General features: G+C 40.2%; 1 protein-coding gene across 2 annotated transcripts in view; it reads right to left on the bottom strand.

Annotated features, from left to right (window-relative positions):
• Positions 1–3,509, bottom strand: part of DCP1A (decapping mRNA 1A) — a 38,943-nt gene extending 35,434 nt beyond the window's left edge. For both annotated transcript variants that reach the window (XM_075052555.1, XM_075052556.1), the window contains exons 1-3: positions 3,320–3,509; positions 2,194–2,234; positions 239–366 (exon numbers count right to left, since the gene is read on the bottom strand). In XM_075052555.1, coding sequence (XP_074908656.1) covers positions 239–366; positions 2,194–2,234; positions 3,320–3,454 — 304 coding nt within the window. In that variant the 5' untranslated portion in view covers positions 3,455–3,509. The remainder of the gene's footprint in view (positions 1–238; positions 367–2,193; positions 2,235–3,319) is intronic.
• Positions 3,510–27,040: the final 23,531 nt, after the last annotated feature.

The following is a 27,040-nucleotide window of genomic DNA, read 5'->3' as shown; positions in this document are numbered from 1 at the left end:
AAATACAGGAATATTGAACTTTGTTAGTATATCCTCTTTTTATTGAAAGCAGGTGGTCATCACAATATAATAGCGCAGCTATTTAAGTAAATCTAGCACTGTAGACAGAAAACAGACATTTCATTGGAACCTGCCCCATTACATTATACTTGAAACAGACATCACAGTAGTCAGAAGCGGTCTAGGTTATAAAAAAAGAACTTTAAAGTTTATATGGATTAAAGAAAGTTATACTCACAGCTAGCATTTCTGTAGAGAAGAAAAGGTTCATGGAGCTGAAACTCCAAATCTTTATTTACTGGTTCAACCAGGTTGTGCATGTTCAGTCGATTCACTATTGTAAAACCATGATAAGGAGAAGCTGACCTATTGTTTCAATTAAAACAAAACCAAGGATTAATACCTTGATCAATGTATACAGTTTTCTGAAATAGAGTTATGAATTAATCTTCAAATCCCCATTACTTTATTAGGTGAAGCTTTAGCAGTTCTGAAGCTTTAATAATTGTTCTTCTATGCCATTTCTTGGCATGCCAACTAATTTCAATTTAAAACTACACTTACCTCAAAGTAGGATTAGGATTAACATTACACTTCTACATTGCTAAACTGCTGAATCAAAGATATGCCTCAAAAAAAATCTATTCAAAAAAACTAGGGCAGGTCCAGGATTAAAATGCAAGTGTATTCAATACTTCACATAAGATTGTTTTGAGACATTTTAGAATCTTTTATTAGAGGAGAAAAAACAAACAACTTGCAGAGCAACATTTACCTTACTGTAAACAAGTATGACAATAAAAAAAGCTGTTGGTTTAAATAACATGAATTACACTTAGAGGGGAATCATAAGCACTAATTTCTTCCTGAAGGCATACTGTTAAAATAAAGATGTAACCCAGTGTCTTCAAAGTAGATATTAAATTATTGAGAATTGTATTGTTTAGTGAAACAATTTTTATTATCTAGATTTTTGCTAGACACCAGGTGGAAAAAGAAAACATCAAGCAAGCAAGCACTGGAAGTTCAAGATAGTTTTAGATCTGTTTTCTCTTGCTGCATGAATGTCATGTCAGCGTACTCAGCTATGGCTGTAAGGAGTTATATAATCAACACAGCAGCATGATGAAGGCAAGAGTAAAAATCAGATATAATTAGCTAGTAAATGTTAAGATTTCTGTAAAGATGTGGCCACCTTTACCAAACGATCAACAACAAAATCTCTCAAGAGCTTCTAAGGAGAGGGCACACAATCCTTACCATCACAAGTTTGTCTTTTAATGTGCCTAACAGAACTTGTTTGAAATAATCATCAAATCACATAGAAACTTTTTGCTTAGTTTTTTGGTATTTAGTTTGGTTGGCTTGCTTACACTAAATATTTCCAAGCTTGGAGCTAAAGTAAAGTAGACAGGAATGGGTTACTAGTACCCCTTCACAGTGCCAGGATAAAATATTCTAAGGACCTACTCTACAACAGTCCGTTTCAGAACGGGTTAAGTCTGCATTATTTATATTGCTTACATTCAACAGAGTGTTATTTCATTGTTAGATTTTTGATTTGCTTGTAATTTAAAACTTAAATCCATGACTGGTTTTATGTGCCAGTTCTCCCCACCCACCCCTTTGCCCCATCCCATATAACTGGAAATTTCTTTCATGGTTTTAATGAGGACATCAAGTAGCCCCAAAAACTATACACTAGCAGATCTCCAGCTTTTAGGCAACTTTGTCCATTTACAAAGATTTCTGCCATTTCCCAACAGTAAGTTAGGACAGATTATTTAATTTCTCAACTGTATTGTTTTCATAATCAACTTTATGGATTTTAGGAGACAAAGGAAGACTCAACATTTAACAAACTTAATACATTAACAAATGCTATTAGATTAACAAAATAAGCTTGATAAGCTAGGGTTATATGTGGATACATATGCAGCATTCATCAAGTTTTATGATTTTTTCAGCAGTACTTTTAGGTGCTTTTGACAGAGTTATTCACCTAAGTGCAGAGTTTATTCTTTTCAAATGAGTATACAGACATTAACAGCTGGACAAATAAGTAATTACAAGCTTCCTGGATGCAGTAAGTCCAGTATGAAAGCTACACATGAAGCTATCTGAGGTACTGTTTTCTTAAGGAAGGAAAACACCTCCCCCCCCCCCCAAAACACCCAAACCAAACCAACTTACCTTTTGTACACAAATAAGGTCCCTTCTATGTCGGTTTTCTCCTACAAAAGACAGCAATTGCATTTAAGGGATATGCTTGTTCACACAGTTATGTAGCTTTCGTCTAGCACTTTAATTACAGAGATTTACAATATCCTTACCTTTCCATGAGGTTTGACATCATAGGACTAAAAATATGATTTCTTACTTTCAGAAACTACTTATTTTTTCTTAGTAAGATCAGGAAATTAAACCCATTTCCACAAGATTTTGCTTCTGCTATCAATCTGATGACATGACAGACAGTATTCTACAACCTTCCTACACTGAGCCTGATGGGTCAAAGCTGAACAACTTTCTTGCAACTCCTTATTTTAAATACGGACTACAGTTCACTAGTCTGCAAATATCGGATAGGTTGTCTTCCACAGTGTTACTTAAAGGACATCAATGACAGCACAGCCAACAACAAAACAATGTAACTATGGACCATGGCTGCGTTTCATACTTCAGTTTTCAAAGCAACCTTTACCATGTGCTTGTGACCCACAAGCACAGAAAGCAGCACACAGCTCCAGTGCTCCATATGACAATATGGAGTTCCACATACTTCCATTTTTATAGTTTTGTGATAAAACTGGTGGTCAAGCAAAAACTGCGTTTTAATGCAATGACAAACACTAACACATCTCAAATCCCGTTCTTCCTGAATTGGGGCTCTGTTCAACACGCAAGAGCAACAACAACTTACCATTAAAAAAAAAAAAAAACAACCCAGCAACGGCCACCAAGAGCCAAAGAAACCTCGACCCCCACAGCTGCTCCGGGCACAGCCACACCGAGTAGGCGAACGACGCTGTGCCCCCCCTCCCCGCACAAGCACAGCCTCTCCTCTCCCCTGGCCCAAGCGCCCTCCGGGGCCGACACCTTCCCCGGGGGAAAGACACCCGAATCCCAAACTCCCCCTTGGGCGAGAGCAGTCCCCGCCGGGAGCCCCTGCGGAGGCCCCGGACCAGGCGGCTGCTGGAGCGAGGGCACGGGCGACAGGAGCCCCGGCCCCGCCTGGGGCCGCGCCACCGCCACGGCCGCCGCCACCCCCCGGCCCGGCCCGGCCCGGGGAGAGCCAGGCCCGCTCCTCCGGACTTACCCACTCGTTGGCCTTCGGGCTGAAGCTGTAGAGCGCTACCTGGCCGGTCACGTCGGCGATGCTGGTGATGTAGGGGTCGTGCTGCTTCAGGGCCGCCAGGCTGATCTCCTGCCCCGCTCTGCTCACCGACTCCATCTTGGATCCCGGCAGCCACTGGCGGGGGAGGGCAAGAAGCAACCGCGCGGTGTCACCGGCGCACCCGTCCCCGCCGCCGGCCGGAACGCCGAGCTCCGCGCCTGCCGTTCCGCCCGGCGGTCGGCCCCCACGCCCGGGCCGGCGGGCTCTCCTCTCCGCCGCCTCGCAGCTCCCGCGCCCGAGGGCTTGCTGAGGCGCGGGGCGTCGGCCGTGCCCCGCGGCGGGGGGGTTTGGGCACCGGCCGCGGCCGAGGCAGCCCCCGGCTCCTGCCGACGGGCGCGGCCCGGGGCCGAGGGTTGGCATTCGCACGCCGCCGCCGCCGCGGAGGGGCTGGGGGCCCTGTGGCACGGGGGTCGTGAGGCGCGGGTCGGCGGCTGGGCGGAGAACCGGCTTCGTGGGGTTGAACCTGACGCCTGGCAGCGCGGCGGCGCGTGTCCGCCGGTGCCGCGGGGCTCGGCCGAGCTCCGCGGTCGGAGCCGGCGCCGCTGAGCGACAGCCTCCCCGCTGCCCGGCGGCCGAGGGCCCGGAGGCGCTGGCCGTCGCCGTGCCCCGCCAAGCGGGGAGCCGTGCTCCCTCCCGGCCCCCTCCCCGCCGTTTCGGCCGGCCGTAGCTCCATCCCGGAGGCGTCTGACAGACCTGCTGTCGCTCAGGCTCGGCTCACGCCATGCTGCGAGCAAAGGACTTGTAGTCCTTGGTTGCAGGAGGGATCCGTCCTGTCAGCCGCCCTGCCCAGCTCCGCTCCCTGCACCGGGTCCCCTGGAGCATGTCGCATGAGGTGTTCAGCCGGCTTCTTCTGGGGTGTCTCTCCAGGGCCGGACATGTCATGAAGAGAAATAGCGGCTTCGTTTCAACACAGCCGATTAAGCTAAAGACCCGTGTATTGTTTGCAGTGTAAGAGGTCATCATTTTTATTGTTGGTATTTATTTACTGACATTAGTAGTACGAAGGCTTCTGAGTTTAGTGCAGGCTGGCATAGGAAGTGCGGTGAGCGGGGTCACAGGCTGGAGGAGTTCCCTTCCAGTACTTCGGGGTGATGCCGTTTGTTCACGTGTTCGCCGTTATCTGCTGTCTGAAGATTTCACGGTCTGCAGTGGGATATGGAATTTTCAATATTTTAAAAGAATTTTAGAATGAAATACTTTATTTTTCTCAGGTACAGTAAACATATCAACTGTCCTATGTAGTACGTGCTTAAGTTTGCTGGAGCAAGAACAAGGTAGCGTGCAGTGCACTGAGCTTTGTTCCTGCAGTTTTTTTAATCATTAGTGGATTTTAGGAACAGGAAAATATAGAATGTTTATCGGGACCAAGGCACGAGTGACTTTCCAGATAAGGTGACTGAGATTCAACTATCCTTGTAGCATTTTGTGCAATCTGACAGGGGGGGAAAAAAAAAAGGCTTGTAAATTTCTAAATAAAACCGTGTTTGTGGCAGGCTTCTGACCCTTCTGAGAATGTAAAGAATTTCTGCTAAGCTCTGTATTATCACAGGTCATGTTCTTCTCCATTGCAGGTGGACATACTTCTGATTTTAATACAGCTTTACAGTATAATCCTCTCCCACAATGGCAGACATCTAACGCACAAGCTATAAGCAAGGATCCAGCAGTTCTGTGGTTCCATAAAAAGTCTTTCTGACGAGCAGTGGAAATACCAATTTCCAGTATAATATTATTTTTTTAATTTAGAAAAGTGAAGCTTTTTGGAGAGGACATTAATTTACCTGTTTTGATGTCAGACAGTTCTAGTATAAAGTAAAAAGGCATTTCTTAGAAAAAAAAAGTCATCTGGACACAAAACTCCTGCATACCTCATCCCAGTAACTCACCCCTGAATCCCAAGATCCCATCAGTAAAAAAAATAATAAAAATCATACAGAATGTCTTAGAGCTCCATAAGTCTTCCATCCCCTTTCAATGGTTTTACCACAGGAGGGCCCAATCTAATCCATAAAATTTGGGTTTTCACTGGTTCTGTTAGAAAAGTACATAAAAAATGTTTCCGTCAAGGGCAAACAATGACACTTAGTATGATGTCAAAAATACTTTGATGTAAAATGTGTAGTTATTATTCAGTAACACTCTATATTAGGAGAAGATAGTATTAGGAAGTTAAAGTTTGAAAACCATCTTTTATAAAGAGACAATCAACATTCTAAGGGCTCAAATGAAACAGAAAGAAAATGACAAAAACTTTTTTAAGAGCTGGTTTTAAATGGCATCTCAAACATCTGCACCAAACCGCTCCTTTCTGCAAGATTACTGTAAAGCAAAGGTATCTTTCAAAGTAAAAAACTTTACTGGCAATGGACAGCCTTGTGCTGTGTGAGATCTTCTCCTCGGCTTCATCTTGAATTAAAAGTGAAACATGAGGACCATTGATAAAGAAAGAGAAGCAGTGGTTTCTAGTTATGGATTGTTTTCCTCCTTCATCTGCTAATTCCAGTTCTGCATTTTAGTGAATTTATTCTCCCTGCCCTTCTTCACTGTTGTTGCCTTGGAATAAAATATTTTATATCAGAAATGAGTCATACAGCCTGTAACCTGCTTCCTCAACCTTGAAGTACACCGAAGTGTAGTATAGTATACTTAGACTCAAGCTGTGACCTCTGTAAACTGAAATGTTAGGTGTATCCATTCAGGCTTGTTCTCTTTGCCCTCCCTTGAAGCTATGCAGCAGTTACTGCTGGGAAAATGTTCATCTATCACTTTCTGTTCCTGATTCTTGCACTGAACCAGGCAGAAGTGGGATGATGTACATAATGCCCTTTTGATGTTTTCTCTGTGAGTGGGACAGATTCCGTTTGTGTTTCAACAAGTAAAGAGAACACCATGTTCTATGTATCGGTTATTCAGCTGAGGTTTTATAGGACAGGATATGATGATTATTACTTTAAGTACTATTATCTACTTGATATATGCTAATATTAAGGTAGCTGAAATAATAAAGACCCTCTTTTACACCTTCAGTTGCTTATGAGAGCATGGCTGGGTCCCTCCACTGATGTCTGCTCTGCTGTTTGCCATTACGTTATACAAACCCTTTTTCTGACCCCTCTTTTTCACACGGCAGATTATGTATTTCCAAAGCTTATTTGGGCTGCAGTCACTCCTTTCAGACTTCATACAGAAAAAGTCTTCTTCAGTCTGCAGTCCCTTTGTTTTTCCCTTGTTAGCTGAATATCATCAGGAAAGAATATATGGATGGCTGCTTTTAAGATGATGGAGAAGTGCAGTAAGCATTCCCAGTCAGTGGATTTTCTGTTATTACTAGAAGTTGAATTAGGGTCCAATGGAGTCCAGCAAATCTGAGTGACTCATAGAGCTCATATTCTATCTTCGCTGTTTTTCACTTGAAACAATAGTCAGAAGTTTCTGGTTTCATGAGATATTTTGCAAATGACACACTTTTTATTGGTTTGCTTACAGATGTTTTTCCTTGAAGTGTGATAGCAGGCAATTCTTGGGCTATTAATTAGTAATTGCATTGTTATCTATACCTTAAATTTCAGTGATAATGGCTGTAATTCTACAGACTGTTTATTTGGGCTTAGTCCTAGCTAAGGCAAATTGTCCTGATGATAACTTCCTTAATCAATAACTTAATGAACTTTTATTTTGGATTTTAATTCTCTGAGCAAGCCTGCAAATCTTTAGCCTGTCTTTTTTATGAGAAACACAAATTTCTCTGTTATTTTAAAATGGTTAAAGCAATATGGGCGGGGGTGATGCTAGAATTTTGCAAGCGTGGCCGTTTTGTTTGAAAAATCATTTTATTTCACAGGAGGCATTACTTGAGCATTTTGATTTCCTTATTATTTATTACAGTGTTTACTTCAGTTGTTTTCATTGCTCTACCGTGAATGCACATTTGATCTTTGCTATTGGTGAGGCTGACAGTTCCCGATATTCAGTCTTCTTACTACACCTCACTGTACAATTAGTTCTTCCTGTGGTGATTCTCCAAGCTGATAAAGGATAACTGAAAACTGCTCCAGTTAGAGATTATGACCCATCTCTTTGTAAATGAGATTTGTAAAAATCTCACCTTTTGAGGTTTAGTACAGGAATAGCCTTGCGTGCTACTCAACAACAGTTTGTACCGTATATAGGTACATAAAGAAAAGTTACATTTCCTGGCAATTATTTTGCTCTTTAGGAGTGCCGAGTGAATCATCAGCCTTTCATAGGTCTTCCAACTTGAAGTATGCTCTTTCTGCACTAATGCTGCATCCACAGGTACCTTTTTTGCGTATGCATGGTGACAGATATTTATTTTTAGCTGTGAAAAACCTTTTTCCACCTTTAGAGGAAAGTTTCTGAATTGTTACACATTACAGTGCTATAGGGCAGCAAATTTTTTCCTGTTTACCTGCGAGGTTTTAAAATTTGAATACTCTGCAGTATCCGTTGGTCACCGAATCAGTTGCCTTTTATCCTTCTTCCTCTTGCTACAAAACTAAACTTGTTAAAACACTTGCTGATTGTCATCAGGATAAAATACCACCAGATGTACAATTAATACCCTTTCCTTTTCCATGATAAATTTGTCAATTCATAATGTCCTACTCGAGTGATATACTAAATAGGAATTGTAGACAAACTGAGGAGACTCTGTGGAAAAAGCTAGATGAATGGCAAAAGACTTAGAGTGCATGCCTTGCAAGGGAAAACAAAATAAATTATGATGTTGCTGGATCAAAAGAAATAGAAAATTCAAAAAAGAGCATGGCAGTTTACACATTTGATGTGTAAAATGTGGCTACAGAAATCGGTTCTCCACTCTTACCGGCAAAAGGACAAAATGAAATCAGGTTAATGTGCAGCAAAAATAATTAGGCTGGATCCTAACAATCCTGATCAGTAGGAACTGTTAAGCAATATAACAAGTTACTGAAGGATGTTATGGGGTCTCCTTCACTGTTGTTTTTTAGGATCAGATGATGCAATATCTGTCAGGGATGATCTTTACATACTTGTTCTTACCTCTGTGCAGAGCCTTTTAGTTAAGGTCATTATTCCATTTTGCTATTGTATCATTTCTCTCCCTCCTTTCTCAGGAGAGCAGTACCCCTTCACTTCTGCCAAGTCAGTTTTTTAAGTCAGAATTATGAAATAAGCCAACCATGTGTTTCTACAGTTTTTCACACCAAAGGTGACAGTTTCTGGCCTGGGTTTGTCAACAGGGTGGGTTTTTTTGAGTGTGTGACTACATCTGCAAATACAGTCCAGAGGGATGCAGAGCAGTGGTAATCTAAAGAATTAAAATCCATGGGATAAGATGGTGTGTAAAGTGACTCCTCGTTTTGGAGGGTCATCTCATTGAAGTGACAAGGTATAGGAAAATAGTTCTGGGACTGCTGACTTACCCAGCTGTAGGTATGGGATTTTTTCATATTTCTGTGCTGTACATAAAATAGAGATAATACATAACTACTTTGTAGAGTATCTGAGTTTCTCAGATGTTGCAATACTGAAATCTGAATTTAAATATAAATTAGCTTGGTCTCATTTTGTCATGTAATAGTTGCAGTCATGATTCTGGAACAGGAATGGATGACTTTTTTCTTTTTTTTCCCCCTCCTTGTACAACTGGCAAAATGTTCTAGAAAATGTGAAGCATACCATTTAGCCATCCATGTGTTTACTGCTATTTTGGACATGAGTATTACCAACAGTTATGGTCCTTCTAAGAGATGCTAAAAAAACCATTGAACAAAGAAAAGGCATTAAATTACATTTACAATTCAATAAAACCAAGAGAATGAAAATACTCAATTCGATTTATACAGTAAAGCTGTTCCCACAACAACAGTGCAAGAGGTTGAAATAGGTCACAGGCAGCCCTCCTTACATTGCTCAATAACATTAGAAGGATTAATCATTTATGGATTATCTCCTAGAAACAATGATCTGGCACAGACAGGTAATCCAATCTCCTCTATCTTTCTAACCTGGTTTGCCGTTTCACAGGGGATTGTGGAAGGGTGGCAATTTTTTCTAGGAAGACATTGCCTGCCAGCTTGAAACATGTAAATTGCTGGAATTTGCATCAAAATATGACAGCTCTTCTCTGACGAAGGTAGGTAGTGAAATTAGACAGGTAAACCTGACTTTTTTTAACTAGAGCACAGAGGTTTGGCTCAGAAATTGTATCATGCTCACCCTTAGATATAATCTGTCACGGAATAGAGTAAAGAGAGTTTATCATTGACATAAATCAGAACTAGAGAGAAAACATTATTTCTTAGACTCTGCATTTTGCATTAATATCCAGTAATGTGTTCTTCCTGACTAAATTTGTTCAAAAATTTAAATACAACTTATTTTTGAATACAGGCCTTTCAGTGATCGCAGCCTTGCTAAGTGTATTAGACGTAGGTGTACAGCCTGACTTTTATTGATTTATATACTTATTGTAATATATAGGGCTTTGAACATACATCTTTAGCCAGTTTTGTTGTATTTTATCCAACAGTAGATATAAGGCTTGCTGCTGAATATATTAGAACTGCACTAATTTCATTACAGAAAATTAACTCTATTGCAATTCTCCATTGTGGCAAATTAGCGATTGGACAAAATATTGCAGTAGCAAAGGTGCACCGTCAGGGATTCTCTATTGCTTATTTAATTTTACATGTAGTTTCTGTTTTATTGGTATAATAACATTAGGAAAAACAATATGCAATTACTATCACAAGGCAGAATAGCCTGTTCTCCTAAGTCGTCTTGTACAGATTATAGACTGCACAGATCAAAAAAATTACTATTAGATTAGCAAAGTTCTGCTCTGTACAGAATTGAGAAATACATCAGGAATAATTGTGCATCACAGTAGATACCTTGAGCCTTGAGCAAGCTACTTTAGTGGAACTGTGTCCGTTTTTAACTTGGCCAATTTTTAATTATTGAGTTATCTACCTTAAATATACTGTGTTGGTTTTACGACATTATTGTGTCCTTATATTTTTGTTTTCTTGTAAACATCCTTTTGTATCCTTTAAGGTTCCTGAGCCACTTTTGATGCCTCTATGTATCTAGCCCTTTAAATATTGAGACTATCACATAAATTTTAAAATGTAGGTTTATATGCTGCTTTATATCTGAAGCCTTGCTGTAAAATAGCAAGTCAGAATTCCTTTTAAATATTTTTACCTGGTCCTCTTGCAAAATATGCATATATCAGAGCAATCATCTTTAAAATAGGTTAGATAAATTTTTTATGACCAAATGTGTATTTTTCAATAGGCTTTTCTTGGTGTGGTGCAGTACTAATAAAGAAGATGCAATACCATCCTAAGAGTAAATAGCTTCTAGAGCTTTTCAGACATGACTGGGAACAAATATAATGTAAAATAGCCTGGTGGTTTTGGCTGCTTTTGATGCTTCTTGGGTTCTCCAGTGTCAGAGGAATGGGAATCAGTAAACCTGCATTCATTTCATAGGTTATTAAACCACTTCAGCTCTCTGTACCTTTGTCTTCCCAGACATAAAATGAGTACAATGTATTTACTCAAGATTATATATTTCATTGAAATACTTTTTTGAAGAGGAATATAAACAGTAGGCCTTATGATGATATTTCACTCACCTGGGGAAGGGCTGGTGGATTCAGACCTGGTCTGAAGGTGAGGGCCGTATTGACTGCTGTCATCCTAATGCATCAGTCATGACAAAGGAGCAGGTTCAGGACCGCTGCCGTGCTCTGGCAGGGTGGGTTGCCTCAGGCCCCTCGCTGCCACCTCACACCTTCTCTGGGTGCTCATCTGCCTACTGGGGTTGGGCTGCAAACTGAAAGGTACACATGGGTAGCCAGAGACCTACGGCACAGCGCCGGTTAATTCTTGGTGTAAGCACGTGTACCTCTTCCTCTTTGCTTTGTCAACTTTCTCCAGGATGTATCATGTCCAAGAGTATTCAGTGACATAACCACATGGATTTAACGTGTGTTGTGTGCTAAATTCTGCCCTTAACAGTTGCAGTCAGGAATCTGTAAGGTGTTTCTGCTTTGAACTGAAACCCTGAGGCAGACCCACCCCGTTTGGGGTGGGATGGCCTTCCTCCAGGGGGTGAGGAAGGCAGCCTAAGCAAAGTGGGAAGGAGTCACCATACTGGCAAAAAGGGAAACTCAATTACATCATGACTAAGTAAATAAACTGGATGAGATCCCAACCTCTTATCTGGCTTCTTTTCCCCAATTAAGTTCTGGCTGATGGAGAATTCCTTTGCTGTAGTCATTCAGAAGTCGGCCGTAAAGCTGTCTGCTGAAGATCCTCTGGAGAGCCCTGTGGCTGAGATGGGTGAGGAATGGCACAGGAAGGGCATTTCAAGGGGAAGGCATTAACACGCAATGCTGTGGAAAATTGCAACCAAACTAGCACAGAGCTTAGCACGAGAAACTGCTGTAGTTCAGGCAGGCCTTAAGGGCTGTGGTGGAGGTGCGATTGCAGCCTTTAATTTTGGGACCTCGTGTCCCTTGACTCTGGCGTTAGAAAGTGATCTGATAGTAGTGAATTATTTAAGAACAAAAGCAGTAACATCTTATTTAATTAATTTCAAATGGGTTGTGTGCAGTTATGTGTGTAAAGCAAAATGGCAGTCCACTAGTAAAATATTTTCTACAAAATTCTGTGTACAGATTTACTGAATTTTCATTTTGAAAATGAATGTAACTTTAGGGATTATCTACAAGTTGGATTGCTTACTTTGGCATGTTTGCAAGGGGAAAAGAACTAACTAATATGTTGTGTGTTGAAACCATCCACTGCATTCATGCCGTAATTTTTCCCCAGTGTTATTTAACAATAAAATTACTTTTACGTGTGGAATTAGTGTACTGAAATGATGAATCCAAAGAGCTTGTGTAGGGGTGATACATTTTGTCAGGTAAAGGATTGAAAAGCTGATGAGCATCTCTCCAATAGATTGTAATAATCAGAAATAGTTATTTAAATACCTCTTGAGTACCAGTTTACATGACAGGCTCTAACAGGTTCTTTCAAAACTCTCACAGTCAGCACGATGACTATTTTTCATTTTTAAAATGATTACCTCTTCTAAAGTCTATATAAGTTATATGATTTTCAAAACAATTAAATTTAACAGGCATTGAGAGCTGCAGTATAAACAGTGCACGTATGCAAAAACAGCTGAAGGACCGCATCTCCTCTCGCTTTTTCCTTCTGGCGTGATGCCTTCCAGAGCTGGCCAGTTCAGCTGAGCTCTGCAGTCCTGGAGGTCTAAAGCCAGTGCCTGCCTAACTGCTCAGCTCCTCCTCTACCTGTGAGTGCAATCTGTGGCTGATGACAGCTAGCATAGAAATCAGTGATGGGCAGGTCAACCTTGCCATGTTTGCCTTTTCCCTATCCCTGTGTGTAAGTGTGTGCCTGACATTGATCAGGCAGAGACGGGGCGTTTTTAGGAGGCCTGACACTTCCGTGACAAAACAGACCTGCCAACCAAGAGAACTGAGTTCCAGAAGTGATAAGCTGTCCTACAGAGCTGGAATGACCAGAGTCCACTATTTACGCTAATGGAAAATAATTCAAAACCAGTTACCAAAAAATAGATCAAAAAATTGCCTCTGTAAAATGTTTTCACCAGATGAAACTGGCATCCTTTTTGCCTTTTTTGGATTAAGAAAAATTCTGATCAGCTCCATTTTCATGACAGACTTGTCACCTGCATAATTAATAAGTGGTTATGTCTAAGAGGTAAGCGGAATACAGAGGAAGAGCTGTTGGTGTACTGTGGTGCGTAGAGGGGGAGTGTGGGACCAGCCAGAGGGGGAAGGCAGGCTGGTCCTCCTGCTCTTTGCTTTAGCTTTCAGTAGCAAGAGTGTCTGCACAAGAGTAGCACGGGAGCTCAGGCTGAAGGAAGGTCTTAGCAGGCAAAGACAGCCGTGGCTTTGCAATGCATTTGTGTGGGAAGGGGACTGTTTGGCTTTGGGGCATATATGGGCATATATTTTTTGTAAGGTCCTCCCATTATAGTTTGTTTTGGTTATTTTTCTTGGGTTTTTTTTGACTCAGTCAGAAATTCCAGCTGTAATGGGGAGCTGGCCAAATAGGCTGTGTAAACTTTGGAGATGTAGCACTTCAGGGGGCCACCATGAGATCCATGAGCTTCTGTGACACGAGAGCCAGGCAATGCTGTTGGCTAACAAAACAACTGTGGGCAATGCTTAAGTTAAAGGAGCAATAATCTGTAAATCTTGCTCAGTTAGAAAATCCCCCAAATATTACTGTGTAATATCAGGGTTTTTACATTTATTCAACTTCAGATATTCCTTTTATGGGTCCTAACCTACTTCATGGTGCTTGTTTAATGGTCACACTTCTGCAAAGTGCTGTCCCTGGCTTAGTGGCACCATGCCAACTGCTGAGAGGTTTGAAGGGTACTTTTTGTTTTTAAACAATGAGAGACCTACTAAGTAAAATCCACTGCAAGTGAAAGCTAGTAACTGAAACACTGACTTTACCAGGTGGACATGGCTGCCGGTATAAGGACACTTTGTCAAACACTTTGAGAAAGAAAAAAATATATCTATAATAATTAAGGTAGTTGTACAAATGTATTTTTTTTATTACCATCATGTCAGCAGAGCAGAGAGAGAGGTTTATTAAGCTTACTCCAATCCCCATTAGTTCTTTATAACCTTGACAAAAAAAAAATGGAGAGAAAGATAACGGAATTGTCAATATTCTATCTCTTCAAGTTGATTTTTCATTTGCATCTCTAGTCAGAATTTAATTATTAATGTTTGCAAAAACATATTATGGTATATGGGCTGTTTGTAAACTGTTCACTGAGATTATTTAAGATATCTCTTAACTGTAGTTTTAAGCAACATTATAGTGGTTCTTGAAAGGCTCCCAAAGCCATCAAGCATTCTCCAGAGAATATGCTAATGAGGCATATAATGGGACATCAGGATGAATTTATTCTTTTAATTTATACATAAAAAGGTTATTTTTGATACTTTTGATACCGGTTTCTCATTAAAAATAATCTAATACTAGAAATTGTTTACCTTGTAAAATTATCAAAAGAGAATATCTTGCTTATTTGTATGTAGCCAAAGGAATACACTAGCAGCAGGGCTTGTATATATACTGCTATTATAGTCAGCAAAATTATAATAGAGGAAAAAAGGCAACTGAAATGCACATCTGTAGCAAGATCTTCTGTTTTTTTCATGGATTTTTGAGGCTTCTACAATCTCTTTGGGGCCCATTTTTTTCTCATATTTCAGCTGGAACTGCCTTTTTTTGTACTTCCACGGAGCTTACGGAAGAGAGGAACTTTGCAATCTCCGTAACTTACTTTTCTGATGGGAAACTTGGTGAACATATGTGTGGCCGTTAGGGGCTTCACTCATCTATGTAATCAGGGGGAGCTGTTACCAGCCTTACTGTGGATCTGAATGACCCAGACTGACCTCAGGGTGGGCAGTTAAGGACTGCTGGCTGGGCTGACCCTTTCAGCAAGTCCACAGCCATGGTGACTATGGTCACCCCTGTGAATGCTCACTGGTGGATCATCAGTGCTATTTAAGAGAGCATCTAAGATTGTTCTCTGACTAGTCAGTAGCTGAGATATGTGGCTATTTGAAAATGCTCATTTTGTGACCTTTGGCTTGCATCCAGGACCTATTTCAGTCCTAACCTTTGGCTTGTATCTCAGTTTCTGACTCAGGCTCTTGACATTTGGTATTTAGCCTGATTGCTGGTCTTTGGGTGCCACATCACCTCTTGTCCTAGGCTTGGCTTCTGGTTTCAGATATTAGCTCTAACTGCTTATTGCAGCTTGCCACTTAAATCTTATTTGTGCTTTTGAAATTTTCCCCTTGGGTCACTAACTGTACTTCTCACATTTCTTTCTCAGCCTTTACGTAAATGAGTCAAAACTCTTGTAATCAGAACAGCTCTATGTTGCTCAGTTCTAAATGCGTCCTTTCTCTCTGGTGTCATTAAACTGAGGATGCAAAGCTGTTTGGACACGCCTCCAGGAATCCTTCATTCCTACTCAACATGGGTAGTCACTTGGTTGCCTTTGTGCTCACACTTATCTGTTAGGATGGCTCCCGGTTTCTGTGCAGATGGGTGGGTGCTCATCAGCAGAGCCTCGGCCCCAGGTGGCCACAGGAAGTCTGCCTTATGGCTGGACATTCCAGAAAACAAAACGAGTGGAAGCCTGATAAATCCCAGCATCCCGTTTGCTAGAAATCTGTTGCTGAGACATCAACCTGTAAATTGGCTTATTTGAGCAAATGTGTCAGAATAAAAAACTCTCCATAAATTAAAGATGAAATTAGTTAATTTCCTCAGGAGACATTTGATATAAAATGACAGCAAAATTGTATTTAAGGAAAATAAAAACAACCCCCAACATCCCTATAGTGTTTTCAGTAAAAGCATCACAAAATTCTGTTGGTTTTGAAGGTCAGATGGCAAGCCTCATGTTCACAGTCATGACTACATGCTCACGTGAGTTTGTTTCCCTGGCTTTACAGGGACTGTTCGCGTGAATAACTACTCCCGCAGAGTGAATAAAGGCATTTGCAATCTGGTCCCAGCTGGAAACTTATTTCTGAAGCCAGTTTCCTCACTTCATAAAGCACAGATTCTTTATTTTGTCTTGTTTTGTGTTTAGTTCAAATGATTTGAGATCTTTGGGTTGACTGCTACTCCATTCCAAATCACTTCCTACTAGAAGAGATGTACATTTCAGAGCTCTTAATTCCTTCTGGACACATATTTGGAATAGAGATATTCTTTTTGTCTGGGAGGAGAAGGATAATTGCTGCCTGCCTGGATATCAGTTAATTAGCAGTCTCCTCACCAGTGGATGCCTGGCTAAATTCACTCCTTTGCCGAGTAATTTATTAAATAACTACAAGACTATTCAAGCAGCCCCAATAGTATTTTATAACAAAGCACTAATTACTCGGTATATTTAATGGCAAAAAGGAATGTAAGGAAGTACAGGGCATATATATTCAATTGCTTACGAACCTTTCTGTCACACCTTTCTCTTGGATCCCAGACCTCAGTGAATTAGACCCAGCTGTTCCCCAAGTGAGGATGCGGCATAATTTTGGAGGATATATTGACTATCCTTTTCTTCCACGGTTAATGCAATCTTGGCCTGCTCAGGAATGCAGCATAACTTTTCAAACAGGAATCACAGTCATAGCCTTAGCAAGGCTGCTTAGATAGGGAGAATCAGCTCCACTAAGTGCTGATGCTTGTGTAGTGGCTCGGGAAACGTACGGAGGAAATGCACGATAAACCTTTTGCTCGGCTCCCCTGTCACATCTTCTGCGGTGCGGCTGTCCATTAACATGCCACTGGCTCAGCAAGACCGCTGGGGTCTGCCCAGATCACTTGGTAGCTGTCAAGTGGATAAGACAAGCTTCCTGGGGAATGTACTAAGATAATTACAGGGAGGTGAAGTTAAATCGCATACATGTGCTGCAGCGAGTGCTGTGAGCAAAGGAGGCTTTATTCTGCAGTATGGGGACCAGATGGACTTGGTGACTGTTCTTGCGGTTTCTGGGGGAGAATTCAGTACATATGGTCTGGAATCAACACCTCTTTTTGTCAGTTCAAGTCACACCACCACACTCTCCTGCCCCCGCGCCCCCCCCCCCCCCATAATTTTTGTTGTTGTTTTATAAACAGAAAATCTACTGGTGAGTGCGAGCAGGTATGTGTTAAGGCAGCGTTTTGAAATTTGCCAGCTCTTTGTCTCTTTTGCTGAACCCCCCCTGGAGTCCAAAACCCCAAGTTCTTTTCTTCTCTTCCCTGCAGGGTAGACACAGCTGTTATTTTGAAGAGAAGCTGTGTGCCATAGTCATTCTTCTCAGCAATTTGAAAAAAGCACAAGCTCTCTGTTACTCTGATGCCTTATCAGATGATTTGCTGTTTGTGTATATATATAATATACTACTGTAAAAACTGTGAAAATGGAAGGTCAGTAGATTCAATGGTTAGGTCTAACCCTGTTCTTTTAGGACCAATCCTTGCAGCCTATCTAAGGTATCTTAGTACACAAAACGTATACACAGGCAACTTCTAAGTATTACTTAATGAGTAATACCAATGGTCAGTTTTAATGCTGTGATATGCTAACTGAGGAGGAAGCATGCTTCAGTTTTTCAGGTACTCCTTTCCAATACATGGTTCCTGCAAAACTGAACACACATGTGTTAAAACATTATTCTACGCAGCATTGTAGTTCATCTGTTGCAGCCTTTCTGCAGGGAAAACAAGGATTAACTCCATATCTTAGTATACTGAATATTTTAATGTGCTGCAGAAGATTAATTTGAAGAGAGCTCTTTTTGCAAAGTAGTAAGTAGACAAGCAAATGTAATAAAATTGGGACCTGGCTTGGTAACTCTAGTATAAATGTATATGACTGTACTGCATGGTACAGTCATATAAAAAATAATTAGAAACCCCTGTAGTCTATTTGTTAAAATAATTTAAATTTTAGTTTTATCTAGAACTTTTCTGCCACATTTTGAATTTGTGTGAAATCATGAAACTTTGTTTTTAATGAAATGTATATGGTACAAAGAAAGAAACTATAATTGTAAGTATTCATATATAATAGGCAGAGACCCAAATAGTAAGTTTTGAGATCTGTAGTTCTTCCGTGAGTAAACACCTACCCATTCTTGAGAGGTGTTTGTGCCAGGGGAGTTTTGCTGTTGTTTCATCCCACAAATTTAGAATATTAAAGCAGTAAATAGCACAGAAAAGAAATTTTTGCGTAATGGAGGCAATTAACTCACACCAGGACCAAAATGTGTTAAAGAACAAGGCTGAAATATTGCACTGTTCTCTTGTTACAGATCAGAAATCATGCGTGTGGACAACAGACTGGGTCATCTTTGGGCTTTGGCAGGCTTGACCTTACATCAGCTCAGAACATATCTCATATGAATAGCAACACTGAACTAGTCTTAGAGATAAAGGAGAAGCAGGACCTCATGGTCCTCTAAATAAGTTTTTTTTTTATTTAAAGGAGTAGTTAGTTTTCAAGGCAGAAGGGGTTAGTAATGATCCTTTAAAACAATGATGATTCCTTTTTTATTTTAAAAAAATCTCTCCTTATAGAAATGTTATTAAAGGCTGTTTAGAATGTTTTTGTTTTAATTAAATGATTAAGTGGAATTAGATAAAGAATAACACTGAATTCAGAAAACTTTCAGATGGTGGTGCCAGTTTGCTCCTTATGAAGAGCTGAAGGATTGCCATCAGAGTGGTTGCTATTGCAGCACTTGTATCTCACTGACTGGAGTTGCTGCCTTTTGTTTTTGCAAAACTAGCTGAAGCTTTTTTTCATCCTGGTTTGTTTACACTGACTTGATGCACACTTTCAAGTGTTTCAGCGGCATATATGAAGATCATTACTTTGAGAGAAGCAGTTTCCATGGATTCCTTGTTTTGATGTCACATAAGGCTTGCATCTTGCATTGTGGACTCTGTAACTCAGTTTTATTTCTGATATTTTAGAAAGCACACCTATAACTTGTGAGATAAAAAAGTCATCGAAGCTGTCACTGTCCATTGCACTCAGGCTTTGGCTTTCCCTTTGTATTTCCCATTATTCATTAATAATGACAAGCTGACTGATCTCACTCACATTTTATTATGCACAGACACTCCATATGTATGAGAAAGACCTGCCAAAGCCTAGGAGGCTTTTTTTTTTCTCCAGTGAATTGACTATCTTCAAAGTCCTGCCCCATATCTTTTTTTTTTAGGGACAAGATCTTTCTGTGTGGCAAGGATCAAAGGTTCCTTTAAACTAGCCTGCTTCCCCAGCTGAGGGATCAGCCTTAAGATGGTGTTGGTTTAGGATGTCCTAGAGGGTTGGATGTGAGAGGTTTTACAACTGCACAACCTCCACTTCCATGGCAGAGGTTAAATTACCTTTAACCTTCTCCAAGTATATACTAGCAAATGATTGTTGTGGCTACTGGCTTTTCACTATAATTCCTATCTACTTCATGGATCTTACACTTAGATCTAAAATCTAATGGCCTTCAGGAAGTAATTGACATAATTTTCTACTGGGAAAACAATTGCAAAACTATTGTGAAAAATTTCTTTTCTGACTCATCCATTTGTGGACAGGTATTTGTATTTCAGCCTGAATCAGAGGCACTTCCTCTGCTCTGTCACCCTTCGTGTAGGAACAGATGTAATGGGTCTATTCCTGCATTCTGCATAAAATTGGCTCCTTTTCCTTTTGCCACAAGTGGGCTTGAATAGGAATGAAATAGTGGACGAAGCATCCACCATGAGGTCATTTCGCTGCTGTTACATATCCCTGTATCTATCAGGCTTTCCATGATACAAGTTTGGATGCATTGCAGGAAAAGTTAATAATGCCTTTCAATGTGAGAGCTCCCACCTTGCAGAGCTATGGAGGAGTGTCCTCCGTGGCCTTGCTCCCCTCAAATCCCTTCTGCACTGTTTTGAAACCACACCAAGACCAACCAAGTGGAAGTTCCCACATAATTTTCAGGCCGGGCAGAGACACTTGCAGAGCATACTGGACCTTGCCCAGACTTCATGCTTGAATGGCTTCTATACACTCAGAATCCCAACAAAAAATCTGGGGTTTGGGTTTGGAGAATAGTACAGTAATAGGTACTGAATAATTTGACACACATTTCTGACTGGATGGTAGATCATTTAAGGCTTTGAAACTATGTTAAAAAAGGTGATGTGGAAGCTGTGTTTGGAATAAAAGCAACTTTTAGATGTCTTTAGCAGTTCACGAGGAAGAAGCTTGTAAAAAAATATTTCTTCATATCTTTTCAAGAGCGATACTGTAATTCCTTTTTCTGTTAATATAAAATATTGACTTAAGAAAATGCCCAGTGCACTAGCTTTTAAAACCTTCAAACTTCATAGTCTCTGAATTTGGTATAAGCATTAAATTAGTAGCAGCTATTTCTAGTCTCTTTTTTTCTTCCCTCCCTGAATACAGATCACAGACACAGGTTGTACGATTTATAAAATGTGTGGAAGTGCAGACACATTCCTAAAAGTCAGGGCAGCTTCAGGTAGTTCTTTTTAATTTTAATGTTTCTTTGAAATATGACAAAATTAAAAATTTCCAATAAGATGTAGAAAAAAGAATTTTTACTGTTGGAAAATATCTAATTCAAAATGTCTTCTAGTAATATGGAAGAAAAACTTGATATGGAAAACATTCAAAACATTTTAAAAATATAATTGAATACTCTATTTTAACATTTCCATTTTTCCTTTGGATCTTTTCTCATGTTCAAAGTTTTAAATGTACAGACTATAATATTTCAATATTACTGTAAAAATATTTTAACAGGACCTTGTTGATATTTCTAAATTAAAAGACAGTGCAATCCACATTTTACTAAACATTTCGGGGTTTCAATATTTTTTATCCACTTAGGATGAAAATAAGTTTTGAAATGCCTGAATTTCCCAAAGGGTAGACAATTTATTACTCTGATTAAAAGGGTTTTTGCTACAGAGGTCCCTAAAGTAGGATCTGTGTCCTTATTACACAAATCAGTGTGCTTCCCCTTGCAGTAGATTAAAGCATGAGAGCTGTCAGATGAGAAAAAATGAGTAGCACGTAAGAACCGTGTATCAGTAACAGTAACACATTGTTTAAAATAAAAGGAAATTAAGACCAAAAAAATCATGTTTCTTTTCACCTTAAAACTAAATCAAACCAATGTTAATTAACCTTCACAGACAGCAATAACTTCAGAAAATAATGGCTTTTCCAGGATTTTTATCAGTGGAAAGCCCTTGGTCTCCAAATGCATAGCACAAAACTGTTTTTACAGTTCAAAGGGATTATTTAAAGGAAAAAAGAAGTTGCATCAAGATTTTTAGTCTCACTGAAGTCCGTGAGCATTGGATTAGGTCCTTAGATCTGGTTATGTAAACATTTCTGGAACATTTTTAGACTGTAATGTTTGGAATGTTACTATAGAACGCTGCAGTGCTTTTCATAGCTTGATGTTTTAATACCTACACTTGAAGAGCTTATAATTTATTTTCCACCTGATACATCCTCTTCCCATGTTAACATATACACTGGTATTTAAGAGTATCCCTCTTTCCTTTCTGTACTTATTGAAATATGTGAAACAGCTGCCTGAGGTCTGACAAAATATAAGAATGTTGCTGAGCCTCAGTGATCCTTAACTCGTAGGAGAGGAGAGGTTACACTTTGCATTTTATATTGCAGCTATTTCCTGTTTACCTGTGGGTAAGAACAGGTGGTTTTGAATCCACTGTCTTTGCTCCTCATGCCTAGTGAGTGGATAAATATGGCCAGCCCTCTGAATGCTGCCTTGAAGACTTTCAACCTATTTTCTCTTTTTCTTACTCTTCATAAGCTTTATCCTTGTATGAAGAGTCAGTGCAAAGTCTAAGGTCCTTGCCCAAGAATGCTTAACCCTACTTAAAGACCTTGCTTCGGGTGTTATCTGGGGCTTCAGTGACACAGAAGGGTTGTGCTAGCCTTTGCAGAGGAGGCCTGGGAGCAGAGGCCAAGGAAACACTTGTTGGTTTTGGTTCAGGGAGCTGCATGGTTAGACACGAGATGAAGACAATAGTCATCACTCTGGGGTCCTGTTAGAAGGAAATGAGGACCACAGGTTTAAAAAGACCAGACTCTTCTCATGTTAATTCTGCATACTGCACTGACTTTTTACCTAATTTTTTAAAAAAATATATCTCACTATTAACTGGGTCATGCTAAACAAAGGGAGCAGATTGATCTAAAAAGAGTGAATAATAGATGCCTTGTATCAGAACCACTGAAAGATTGCACACTGACAAAAATGAAATGTGGTCCCTCATTCATTGTTCGTTCATTCTACACACCTGTGCCATCTGTTATGCTAGCACAGTGACATGCTAAATCATTGCGTCTCGAAAGCATCAGCATTTTGCACAAAGGAAAAAGACTGAGAGTGCCAGGAAAATGGTTTTGAATGTGTGACCTGTATCTTATGCAAACAGCATGCCCTTCCCTGACAACACAGGCAAGCAGGGCAGTGGCTTTCCACCTCTTCTGTGAGAAATGACAGTAAATTTTATATTATAACATGCATGCATGTCCTGATAAACTTATGACAGAACTGTGGTTCTTAAGCAACAGTATTGTTAATTATTGTAATGAAAATAATCCCTTTGCTACCAAATTAAACTGATGTTGCGTAGACATGTGTTTGTTTTAATATTGCCTTTAATTCCCTGTTTCTTACAAGCATCAGAGCGCTCATATGATTAGCACAATATAATTTTTCCACTGCTTTAAGAATGATGCACTAGACTTTCTCAAACACTTAAATATATATTATGAAGGATGCACAGCTACCTTCTTCAAGAGCTGCTGAAAGAATACCATGGTCCAAACCTGCACTCATTTATGAAGTCAAGGAAGATGCTATCCTAACAAAATTGATGGGATTAGGTGACCTATATAATTGTTATCTTTAAGTCTTTGTTATAACTAATTCTGAACATGGGAACTAAGCACCTTCTTTTTTGACTTACTGGAATTCTTCAAATCCTCATAAAAATTTACTGAGATAATAATAGCGATCATATATTGCAAAGACAGTACGGTTCATCTCTCAGTGCTTTTTAAAGATAAGAAGCATCTTCATTGATGCTGAAACAAAATTAAATGGCTTGTACTAAGTCCCACAGCACCTATTGACAGAGATGGGGAGTGAACAAACCATCCAATGCACCAAATCTGTGTACCAGTAACTGCATCTTTGTTGTTCTTACCATTTTCTATGGAAGTAATCAAACCTGTTAAAAACTTTTAAAAATATAAAAAATGACAACTAGTACCATGGTTCTACACAGATTTTAATCTAGCATTAGCTAGCTCTGTTACTGCAAGAAGTGGTCCTAAACCTGACCTTGTCCATGAGCTGAGCCATAGGAACAGAGATTCTCCCAGGCTAGAAGGGGCCTTGGGAGGTCACCTAGTCCAACCTCCTGCTGGAAGCAAGGATCACTACTGATCTCAGACGAGGTTGCTCAGGGCTTTGTCCAAGTTAAAACTGACCCACCATCATAGCTTAGTTTTAATCTACCTCAGTTCTTTACTCTAGGTCATTCTGCATCCATATGGGTACCAGTATTTAGGCTGACAAAAGAGCTAAGGGGATGAAGCAGAGGGGCGAGCGAGACAATTTCTTTCAATGGCAGTACTAGTTCATTCTACCCTACAATGTAAGGCTTACTACTGGAGTGTAAGAGATACTTTGATGCTATGCTTAGTCCTGCTTTCTTCTTGTATTGGGACATTTGTTGGAGCAACAGCCTCAACTCTGACAGGAGGAGGAAGGGAGAAAGGTACTCTACACTGCTTGAAAGAAATCTCTTATATTAGTGGCACTTTCCACTCCCCAAACCACTCCAAGCAGACACATTTTCATACATTCCCTAAGTGAAGTCAGATATCAACTGCCCAGATGTAATATTTGTGTGTGTGATCTGCCTCTTCTTTCTAGCTTATTTATTTCCATTGTACTGCAGCATAAATTTAACTTAAATTACCATATTAATACTTAGCCTTCTGGATCTTTTAAGCCATTCTCTGTAATTGCATAACAATATATCTCACTGAGCTTTCAGTGCAATTGCCTCTTTATCACACCATCTTAATGAGAGAAGGGATAGTTCTCCCAGCTTAACTTCTTGCATCATGCTTTGTAAGATACTGTTTGTTCCTGACGTGAAGGTATCTCAGGATGCCGTCCTTGAAGCCTTTGCTTTCCTTTTCGCTGCATTCTTATTGTGTCTGTCTGTGCTTTAAGTGTTATGCTCTGCCAAATTTTAGCCTGGAGTGACAGCAGAGAAATGAGCATTATAATGAAAGTGCTGACAAACCCTTAGCTGTAATGACGTGAATGGCGCAGCTATCATTTGAGTTTGCTGTGTTCTTTACTTTAAATCTTTAATGCTATTTTCTCCTTTTATCCTGTGTTGAGCAGTGGGATTACTCAAGTGGTTTATGGCTTAGAAGTTGTGCAGTTAACTGAGTTGTTCAGTGGGGTGGAAGGACTCCTCTCTGGGGGCTACCTTCTTCATTTTAGAGGTGTGGAAGAGTTTAAGGTTGGAGGAGGAAAAACACCGTTAGCAAGATATTCGATACTGCATTGCCATTCCAGCACTGCCATCAACTATGCTTCTTGTGACAACTCACTCTAATGACACCTTATTTTATATACCTCTGACTGAGGTAAGGTCAGTGCCCTCTAAGGTGGAAGGAACAGGGCATTTTGTATGGTAAAGGGGAAAAGAGTGAAGCCTTAAGAGTGAGAAAATTTAGCTTATAGTAAAGAAGTGTTAGCTGATGATGTAGGCATTAATGTTTCAGACTGTAAGTCATTTGAAGCAGGATGTCTGCGTTCCTGTGTGTATGGATGCTGTCCAAAACATTTCTGACATTACCACAGCACAAACAATGCATGGAATAAATATGAATCTGTACTGAAGTGCCCACTTGCTATCTGCATGTACCCGACATTGCCGCAATGGAAGTAATGATCCTGGGGAGTTTCCCACTGATTTCAGTGAAAGCAGAAACAAAGCTTCAGGAGGCCTTTTGGATTAGATCTCTAGCTTTTCTAAAATGGCAGAAGTCCTTTCATCTTGAATATGCCCTGCCATTTTATACTAGACAAAGATTTGGCTCTGAGAATTGCCTCTGGACAGTATCTGCCTGATTCCAGTTGGGTGCAATTACTGCGTGGGTGGGTGTGTGGGTCTTGCTGTACCATGTGACCAGGTAATGCTAATAATCCCTTTAGCTCCACCATATATCTTCCTATGGTGACTGAGATTAACACTGTATTAATCTGAACAAAATAAATATGGCATGCATATATTTAAAAAGATAAAACAAGATGTATGTGCAGAGGGATGTTAGTTAACAGTCTACAGACATCAACTGGCACGAGCCTCATGAAGCTCAGACCCATTTCCCCATTGGGGAGATGAAATCCTCATCTTTGGACGTGGAGAAGACTGCCATGAGCAACCTGCTCTAAGCTGGTCCTGCTCTGAGCAAGGCATTGGACCAGGTGACCTTCAGAGGTCCTTTCCAGCTGGTATTGTTCTACAAATCTAGTCTATTAAAAGAAAGATTAGTAGTGAAATCATTGTCCTTTGTGTTGTGAATCTGACTAAACTACTGAACCAGTGGGTGCTTAGACCTGCCTAAAGTCCAGAGATTAATAGCTCTGGCAGGATCACTGAAGGAAGACCCTTCAAGTATGTTATACCAGCAACAGATTAGCTTGTTTTTGTCAGCAAAGTTATGGTACAAACTTTCATTTGATCTCCTGTGCTTCTCTGTCACTATGAGATCTGTATTTCTCTCATTCTTTATTATTATCTTTGAATCAAAATGCTTATGCCTCAAGAATTCACCTGCATTGTCTGAAATCATCCCACTTTTCCTTTGCTTTACTGTATGGAAATTATGTTGATTCACAGAGAAGAGATTACTATGCATCATACCTGCCTTTGCTCTCATTTTCTTTTCTGCTTTTCACATGTGACAGCATTATATCGCAGGCCTTGCACCCACTTCTCAGGTTCTCAGGGGTATGATTTGGAGAGTTCCTGGAACCATATTACACAGATGTGGCTGCCCCGGGGGTCACTACTGGAAGTTGCTTTCCATAAGAAACAGCACAAACTCCTCAGATCATTGTCCCTCTTTAACTCCCCTTGCTCTTTTAAGATTTCACTACTTAAAGAAGGCACACAGACACACTGTCTATACAACAGGGTGTAACACTTGGTTTCTTGAGCTGACAGCTACCACCAGTTATTCATTAATAGTCCTTTGAGGGACAATGCTAATAAGAGTGAGAACAGCAGCAGTGGGGGTGATATCATGATTCTCTGAGTCAGGTTTGATTAAAGAAGGTAAAAAATCACAGAAGAAGCTTCTGAGAGTCAGAATTGCAAAACAGGTGATAACAGCCTTCTCTGGATTACGTCTGACTTCAGCTAAAACAGTTTTCTGTGTTTCTGGGTTCTCCACTGACAATATTCTGCTGGCCATAAAGCATATGAGCATAAGAAAATGTATGGGAAAAGATCCAAGTAACCTGCTTGCTTTATTTTGCTTTACCATCATTGTACTCCAAAGCAGATCACAGCAGATGAAGGGAAGTCAGAACTTTTGGGGTTTTACTCTTACCCCAGATCTGTAACTGCAACAAAACTTGTTTCATCTCTCATTGCCTCATCTTACCTCCATGGAGGATTAGAAGCTTAATCCATTCATCTTTGTAAAGTATTTTGAAATATTTAGAAGAAGACATAGGAGTCCAAAGGTTTGCTGGTTAGGAGCATGCTGTGTTGGGTTACAATGGTAAAAAAATCCAGATGCGTTTTTTGTGAACTTTTCTGGACTCTTGTTTTGCAGTGTGACATAAAGAGTTCATAAAGAAACCTTGGCAGAAAATGCAGTTATACAGCACCTCCAGAACAGATACATGATGATCTCAGTAACTCC

The sequence above is a fragment of the Buteo buteo genome, chromosome 21, assembly GCF_964188355.1.
Source record: "Buteo buteo chromosome 21, bButBut1.hap1.1, whole genome shotgun sequence".
In the NCBI taxonomy this organism is placed as follows: Eukaryota; Metazoa; Chordata; class Aves; order Accipitriformes; family Accipitridae; genus Buteo; species Buteo buteo.
This window is presented reverse-complemented; position numbering and strand designations above follow the sequence as displayed.